This window comes from Cebus imitator, unplaced genomic scaffold, assembly GCF_001604975.1.
Source record: "Cebus imitator isolate Cc_AM_T3 unplaced genomic scaffold, Cebus_imitator-1.0 Scaffold19, whole genome shotgun sequence".
Lineage (NCBI taxonomy): Eukaryota > Metazoa > Chordata > Mammalia > Primates > Cebidae > Cebus > Cebus imitator.
Genome location: NW_016107334.1, coordinates 10,180,886 through 10,190,189, shown reverse-complemented (window position 1 = coordinate 10,190,189; position 9,304 = coordinate 10,180,886). Strand labels below are relative to the sequence as shown.

The 9,304-nt window shown below is 39.5% G+C and overlaps 1 protein-coding gene and 1 pseudogene across 1 annotated transcript in view; one reads left to right on the top strand and one right to left on the bottom strand.

Moving 5' to 3' along the window:
• Positions 1-1,226: 1,226 nt before the first annotated feature.
• ASB7 (ankyrin repeat and SOCS box containing 7) overlaps positions 1,227-9,304 on the bottom strand; it is a 49,726-nt gene continuing 41,648 nt past the window's right edge. Inside the window, exon 6 of the mRNA XM_017518805.2 lies at positions 1,227-4,650. Coding sequence (XP_017374294.1) covers positions 4,511-4,650 — 140 coding nt within the window. The 3' untranslated portion in view covers positions 1,227-4,510. The remainder of the gene's footprint in view (positions 4,651-9,304) is intronic.
• LOC108294898 lies at positions 5,162-8,162 on the top strand (annotated as a pseudogene).

Sequence of the window (9,304 nt, the reverse complement as noted above, 5' to 3'; positions counted from 1 at the left end):
CCTCAGTCTTTTCAAACATGATTCAGAAGGTTAACTGTCACTCAGGAATCATGGAGTTCTTCTGGAAGATAAGGAAATATCCATCAAATGTGCCATGGTCTTCCGGAAATATATTACAAAGTGTGGAACACTATTTGCCAGGGGCATACAAGAGAAGTCATGAGATCCAGGAGGCCATATGCTAGCTGACCCTTTGTTTTGTTTAACAGGTAATAACAAAGTAACTGAAGATAAGGAAAAATTATCTTTGTATCTTAGTAACTTTGGATCTTGAGTTCTAACATCAAAACTTTGTAAAACTTCACTCTTACTCCTTCAGTTAAGCACATATAGTTACATTAAGTTACATAAATAGAGGCAGAGGATACAAATCCATTTTCCTTCATCTTCAGTATCCAAATACAGGAGATGTGGAACTGTTTTTTTTTTTTTTATCAAGTAGATAATGTTTTATCAATAGCTGTAACCATTTTTGGAAACTGTCTTTTGGCTGAGAAAACAATACACTACTTATATCATATTGGAAAAGGAATGATCTCAAGGTTTCCAAGCAACACAGCTATTTTTCAAAGCTCAGCTCCCCTGCTGATCATTAGAAATGGTTTCAAATGTCCTACTCCTGGCCTTCATTCGTGCCAAACCCTGGACAAGGCTGCAACAAGACTGTAATTCCAAAACATCCCATTTCTGCGTGGGGCGCTAAGCAGTCCCTCCTCCCCTCTCTCAGCACACCATCATTCATATTCACTTCAGGTCTCTCCTGAATCAAGCTGTGCTTATGTTTTACAGAGGAAATGTGAAATCAAAGTTGTTTTGCTTCATCTCCTGCAGGGTAACTCCCTCAGATTCACTGCTTTGACTGCGTACTCTCCTACGTTTAGAAACACGGAGGTCCAAATCCTGTCCTCAGTCAAGGTGTGGCATGCACGCGGCCGGTGGTGATTAGGCCCAAGAAGGCCCAGTGCTGGGTCAATACACTCAACACTGTGATCATCCTTTGTTGGTTGGTATTTGCAGAATGCATTAAAAAAAACTAATGGAGGGTAAGAACTGGCTTATCCGGTGACAGTGTAGAGCGGTATTGTTTTCACATCATCGTATTCTTAAACAATTCCCAGCGATCTAAAATGCTGAGGAAGGAAGGATAGATTTTTATTTATTTTCACCAAATAGCTAGACATAGTAAAAAGTTAAGGTAGACTGTTAATAAAACACAACTCCAACACGTTTTAAATCAGATTTGATTTTTTTTAATTCAAATTGACCCAAAGCAAAACTTACATTAAAAAGGAAGAACAAAATACATTATGATATAACACACTAGGAGTTACATGAAAAGCTAAATTTGTGGGCAAATGGCCTTATCCCAATCACATTCTGGGCTAATGAGCACTTCTGCAGGAATCAGAATCTCGATTGCGTACGGTCCACTCTGGTAATTAAACTACACATTCTTGTCTCGTAGGGTGTGCATCTGACAAATCATGCTAGACTCCCTCATGCTCCAGATGTGTACTCTTGCTACTGCCAGGACACTGAATTCTCTAGTGGAAATGCTGTTCCAAGCATGACTGATAATGAATTAAAAAACGAAACAGTCAAGTCCTCCAAACTAACAGGCATGGATTACTGTGTAGTAAACAGTTTAGAAATACGGGATTTAAATAATCTAAAAAGCACTCTTACTCTGCTGTACATTTATAAACACAAATATTTACAAAAAAAAAAAAAGAAACACAAAACCTTGTTTTTGAAAGATGAGGTTTGCAGTTCATTAATGATCATAATCTTTTATGAGCTGGTTTCTTTGGTGTACTTGCCAAATATATTTTTATAAAGGTTTAGTAATAGGCTTAAATAATAAATTTCAAAGGAAACATAAAAGAATCAGTGACAAATTTGAAAATACTCTGAACATCTTCTGTTCTGTTTCTGGAAAAAACAACCAGTTGATTTTTCTGAAAATACCTGTTTTCTCTATTCATTATGTGACCACAGAATGCTTCTCTGTCAATCCAATTCAAATGCAGACCTGCAGGTTTCACCACTGTAATTCACCAGCAACCAACTTGGAGACATTTTAATTATTGTGAAATGCGGTATGTGATTGGGATTTTATTAACAACAAAAATAAAACACTCTTTTTAAGCTTTCAGATAAATCAAACCTCAAACAATAAATAATGGAATTATACACTTCTTCATTAAACAGAAATTTCAGACTTCCAGGAAGAGCTCTCATAATTGTTTTTCTGAAGTCACAGCAGCAATACAGAACAAAGAATTTACCTTAATCTGATCTTTTTACTTGGAATTCCCTGACTCAAACTCAGTGGCTTAGTTTGGAAACCTTTGAATGGCTGGGGAGAGAAAATCATTTTAAACTAAGTGAACAAATTAACACACACACACACACACACACACACACACACATCTGTGGAAATAAGCCCTGTGCAAGTGTAACATTAACATCACTGATCAGAGTGCAGAAACTCCAGACACCCTCCTGATTCCTCATCTCCCTGGGCCTGGGGTTTCAGGGAGAAGTAACAATTCATTTCTGGCCACACCATGTCCCTAACACTGCTAGTGTGTCTTAGCCCTGACCTGGGTATTGGTGGAAAGAACGAGAATACAGCTCAGCAGCTGTCTTCACAAGGGACTCTCTCTGGAGATAACTTGTTGGAGACATTTCTATAGGGAAAAGGACAGACTACCTGTTCCTATCCATCAGGCTCTGGCTAGTTTGAGGATGGTTATAAAACTGGCCACACTCAGACTGGCTGCCTGTGAAAGGGGCTATGCCAAAGAGTCTATGGGCCACACCAGCAATCTCCCAAACACTCCTTGTTTCTGAAGCTGCCCGTCTTCCGAAACCTGGGCAATGCCTGGGCACAAGCAGATCAGAGTCTATGAAGCCACAGCTACTCTGCACCCGAGAGAACAAACCCCGTGCTTGAGAAAACAGCACATGTTGGCTCTGAAAAAGGTAAGGCCAGAGAAGATTCCTAATTCCGCTTAGTTACACTTCTAGGTGAAATCACTTTACACTTTATGACTGAAATCCAGAAATTCAGATGAGAGAAACCCTTCATCTTGTAAACTTCTGATAACAAGTTTATTAACAGTGTTTAAGTATTTTTTTCCCAAAGCACTAAGAACGACACTGGGACATGTGAAAAGATTTTTCTGAAGCTATTAACACAAATCAAGCACAGAAAACGTTTCGGAGGGCATCCTCTGAGATGCCTAATGCCTCTGGAACCTTTTCCATTGTTACTGACACTTTATCCTATCTGTGTTTACATCACATATGCCCCAGCAACCCAGAAAATAATCGTCCTGAAGAGCCTCACTGTATATAACCTTAAAAGAGGAAATGTTGTAATTAGCGTATTAGAAATTAGCCAGACTTATAAATGTGTACCCCTTAAAGATTTTACCCTTAAAAAGTATTTTTTTTTTAAACTGGGAAGAAAAGAAACACCATGAAGCCATCTCAAATTATTTAACCATTAAAGCCAAATGACTTAACAATTTTTAGGGAACACTCTACCACCAGAGTACAAAATTTTCTGCTTAAAGTGAAGTAAAACGCATAGCTTAAAATGGAAATTGCTACTGACATACTATGGTTCTGCAATGAAAATTAAAGTGGCGGCTCCTGTTCTCACGGGCATGTCAAAGCTGGCTGTGAAATGATGACCAGCAAGTGAAATAATGGATAAAATACACCAGAAAGAGTATTGCACTGCAGGCACAGTTTTAAAAACAGAATACACTGGCTTCGTAAAGTTATTTTCTTTCCTGTTAATTTTTTTTAAAAGCACAACTCTAACTAGAGATAGAAATCGAGACATAATGTCTCAGGGTAGTGTACTACAGCTGTTAAAAATAATAAATTAAAAACAAGAGCACACCAAAAGAAAAGCAGAGGTACTGGACTTATGTCATCCGAAAGCTACATTAATTAGGAAAAAGAACAGTTCGAAACAGTCAATTTGTACTCATTAAAAATGAATGAGGTGACAGCATTACTTTAAACGTTTCTTAGGGCATCTTCCAGAGGAACCCAGGGCCCCCCTGGGTGAAACTGTGCCTCCAAACGTTAGCAAGTGCTCTGCTGGGTTAGAATACCATGCTTACCAAGGAAACCAGAAATTTGGAAAGGGTACATTCTCCACTCCAAACCTGCTTGTGTCATTTAAGAAAAAAAAAAAAAAACCAACCATTTTTCTAAATGCAGTATTGTATACAAAGCTTGGACCTCTTAAACTTGGACCAAGAAACCAAATTAAGACCTTCAAGCATGTGGTGTGTGTTTTCATATATATAAAAAAGTCCCTCCCTTACAATGAAAACCAACCAAACAAACAGAAAACCCAAAAGTGTATACCTGCTTTCTGATTTCACAGCAAATCAGAAATTGCATAGGATATACTGTGTGCAAGGCAAAAAGCCTTTTAAGTATCTGAAATATAACTCCTAATCTTGCTCACAGTTCTGGCATATCAGATATCATCAAATTTGTGTTTTAAGTAGTCTTTCATGACCTTGGCAATTGGTAGTTCATCAAGTAGCTTTAGGTTTTGAAGGCCTATACATTGTCGAATTTTAATTCGGCACAGGTCCTGCAAGTTTCTGGGCTGTCCTAAAAAGACAGAAAAAAGAAAATGTTACAAAAGCCACAAAGCACAATATTTAAGACACTTTTGCAAAGAACTATGTATTTCACTGGGGAGTTCTCTCTATGGACTTTACGTGGAAAGGACCAGAAAGATACCAAATCAAAGTGTCCTAGGACCTTCATGAGATGCCTCATTTGATCCTTTTCATAACCCTGGGATGGTAGATATTTTTGCCTCCATTTTACAAACAAGAATACTGAGTATCAGGTTTAAACACATTGCTAATATCAGACAACCAATTAAGGCTTCAGACTGAGGCTAAAACCAGTTCTGATTCTAAGCCTCATATCCTTTCCGAGTCAGGGAAATTCTGGTTCTCATCCTGATTAGGTTTCTCTTACGCCGGGGGAGTGGCTGTGAGCCACTCATCTCTCTGAGCCTTGGCTTCTCCATCTGAAAAGTGTGGGGACTGAATGAGATGTCCCTTATTGTCAGCCTCCCCTGCGGCTCTGGGTCTAAGAGGATGGAGCCCTGATGCCCACCACGGTCTCTGCAGAGCTTTCCAAATCTGCCACCTGTTCTCCATGATTCTGAACACAGCAGAACCTTGGTTGTAAGGCTGATGGTTGAGGAGTGCACCAAGCAGGGGGGGTGTTGAAAACGGACCTCAAGGTGTTCCGACTCTACATCACTTCACGCTTCCACACCCTCGCCACTTGCCAATAAAAACCCCTGTTCTATCTCAACTCAAAAGAAAAATCATAAAATCTAATTTCTTTCCCTTTGGAGTATTTTGTTTTACAAAAACAATACAGATGGCTCCAAAAACAACCAAGAATTCTTCAACTGTGCTTCAGTCATGCTTGGAGTCACGGAAGTTCTGCTTTCACATTAAACATGATAATAAAGCTAATATATATCGAATGCTTACTCTGCACCATGTATTGTTAGGAGCTCATGACATATATTAACTCCTTTCATCATTTTATGAGGGAAGTACTTTGATCATCATCCCGTTTTATAGAGTCTCAGAGAGATTAAGTAACATGCCTAAAGTCAAGCTGAATGCCACATTTCAGTCATTCTCAAACTTTTTGGTTTCAAAACCCCTTTACACTTTAAAAAATTATTGCAACCCCCCCAAAAAAACCTTTTATGTGGACTTTATCTATAGATAAATGCCATATTATGAGTTAAAACAAATTTTAGAAATACTTTTAAATTCATTTAAAAATAATGAACCCATTACACGTTAACACATCACTATGAAACATAACCGTATTTTCCAAAACTAAAAACAATTTAACAAGAAGAATGTCATTCTTTCACATTTTTGCAGAGCTTTTTAATGTCGGGCTTAATAGATGATAACTGAATTTTCACGTATGCTTCTGAATTCAATCTGTTGAGATAAATCACATCAACCACATCACCTAGTCTCTGGAAAACACTGATACTCGTTGAGAAAAGGAATGAGAAAAAAGGCAAATCATGTCTCAGTCTTATGAAAATTGGGAGGAGACCCAAGGAGAGAAAGCAGAGTCCAGGATTAGACTGCAGCTTCTCGCTCCTGTACAGTCTAATTTTGAGCTCTCTCTTCATAGTCCTAAGAGACAGCAGCTCCGGTTCTCAGCTTACTAACCCATATGTTTCTGTGGGCAAGTCTTGTGTGCACTCCCTGCTGTGGCTCAGCTCTAAACACGCTTCTACACTGACAACAAGAAATAGGCGTCGATGTGTTCTTCTCAATCTCTGCTGTCTCTGAAAGTGCTGACCTTAGTAACACCATCAGTAAATTACTAAAGGATAAAAATGGGTTCCACAATTACATGGAGTTTGATTTTCTTATTCAGGTCAGTTTCCGTGAATGTCCTTGGTCAAACACTTGGAACTGGAGAACATCTCATCAGAAGAAGTTATGGAAATAGAATACATGGAGAAGTAGACAGTACCCCAGCCAGAGCAATGTGTCCACGATGACGGGATCAGTCCAATTTAAGGGGCAGAGGTATGGATCTTGACTGGTTCTTATGATAAAAGGCTTCTCAGATCTGGTCCTTAGAAGGAAAGTCAACACTGACAATTGTGGAACATATGGATGTTGTAAAAGATGGGGCCTGGGTGAAAAAAGACAGTTTGTCTTGCTTATTACTGAGTGCCTCCATGGATCAGACTATTCTTACGGGAGTGGAATGCCAAAAGAAACAAAGTGAAAACCCTACACTGTTGCCCAGGTCATGCTGGAAGTGTCCATTCTACCACTGTTGATCGCTCAGGAACTAAATTTTGCATTGGCTCCTGGGATAAGATACTAAGGATCTGATCTACAGTCCCTACAGAAGAAGATGAAATGGAGGAATCCACAAATTGACCAAGAAGGAGACAGAAAACAGAGTAGTTGAGACTAACAGGGACTCCCATACTGACCCTCTCTGGCCACAAGGAAGCAACTTCCTCAGTTCTGTGGTCAGATGCTAAAGAAATCTGCAGTGCATCTTGGGACCATACAATTAGTGTGTGGGATGTTGTGTCTGGCAATCTTAAGTTAACTTTACAGGAAAGAAAGTGTTTAATTGTATTTACCATTCTCCACTTTGCATATGTTTAGCATCTGGAGGCACAGAAAGGGATATCAGACTGTGGGATCCCCAAACTAGAGATGGTTCTTTGGTTTTGCTGTCCCTAACCTCACATACTGGTTGGGAGACAACAGTAATATGGTCTCCTACCCATGAACAGCGGCTGGTTTCAGGATCCTTATATAAATAACACTGTCTAGCTGTGGGATACAGGAAGTTGTAAGGCTCTTCTCTATGATCTGGCTGCTCATGAAGACAAAGTTCTGAGAGTATACTGAACAGACACAGGGCTCCTTCCGAGTGGAGGAGCAGACAAGAGACTGTATTCCTACAGGTATTCACCTACCACTTCCCATGCAGGGGCACAAAAATGAAGGAGAATTTGATTATAGAGATTCCATAAATGAAATGGGTAGAGAATCATGAAATTACATTGATGTAGATGCAGAAAGCAGCCTTTTAAAGTTTATATCAAGTTTTCATCCCTCATAACAGTTAACATACCACTATCTTTTCTTAATTTGTATTTATAATACAAAAGTTCGTGTTTATAAAATATAAACTGTGGTTTGCATTCTCTATTAAAAAAAATAAAGAAATCATTTTGACCTCACAGATACCCTAAAAGGACCTTTTGGGGACTCCAGGGCCTGCTAGACCATACTTGGAAAACTAGTCTTGTATTTTATCCCTTATATCCATTGTACTTGTTCACAATCATCACCATTATTCAAAATTAAGTACTTCTTCATGAACGACAAAGGCTGACTTAGACCTCTGCTAAGGCTTGTACGAATATATGCTTTTTGAGAGTTTACTAATGAACGACAGCAGAAGTGGCTGCTTTCTTGGAAATGCCCATGAACTAGGCGTATGTGCATCCACAGATGTCTGCACATGGATCCACACAGGGATGTGACACACACTCACATTGTCTCTTGGCAAGATGATGTCTCCTCCACCTTTCAGATCTCTGCCACAATAGCACTTCATCAGAGGAGACTATGTCAGGATTCACCAACAGATACTCCCAGAGTTCCTTTCCTTTATAACATCTAAGAAGGTTGTGAGTTCACATTTATTTGGTTGTTATGTGTTAATTAATGCCCACCTTCCTCACTATATGACATGTTCTACGAGGGGAGGACTGTATCTGGCTCCATTTGCTAATGTAAACCCAACAGCTGACACAGTACTCAGTGACTATTAGTTGAATGAATGCTTAATATGCATTAAATGCTTAAAGTATAAAACAGTGAATGCACTGTGAAACACACCCATGCCAATGGCAAATCATTTCCAAGCCTGTTTTGATTTTTCGACACTATTCACGGGCTACTTTAGGAAAAGAATAAATTATCATTGTCATTTTTGACCTACAAATGCAAATGGAATATGAATTAGATGTGAATCTTCTTTCTTTAAAGAATCTGATTTTCCTATTAGATGACGGGTTCTTGAGTATAAATTCTAAAAAAGAATTATTTATCTTTTGCAACACAATCTCATTCTATCAGCCAGGCTGGAGTGCAGTGGTGTAATCTCAGCTCACTGCAACCGCCATCCCCGAAGTTCGAGCTACTCTTGTGCCTCAGCCTTCCGGGTAACTGGGATTACAGGCGTGTGCCACCACAGCCAGCTAAGTTCTGTATTTTTAGTAGAGACAAACGGTGATGGAATGGGAGATCTTCTGTCATGGATTTGTTTCGTGGGAGACTGTTCTCTCCAAAGATGACCATGTTACCTCCTATCTCTCATCCCTTTCCACAATGAGACTGGACACTCCTGTCATTAAGAGGTAAGGTCGATATTCCTTCTCCTTGAAACAGGGTGGGCTTGTGATAATGGTGACACTGTTGTTACGCAACTTCCAAGGCTAAGTCATAAAAGGTGATGCAGCTTTTGCCAGACTCTTGGGACATTTATTATTGCAACACAGCCACCATGCCACAAAGCAGCCCTAGCAGCCTATACAAGGGAACTGAGGTCACTGACTGACGAGCCTGGCTGAGCTCCCAGCCAACCAGCAGCACCAACTCGCCAGCACCAACTCACCAGCCACCTGAGCCAGCCTTTTTTTTTTTTTTTTTTTTTTTTT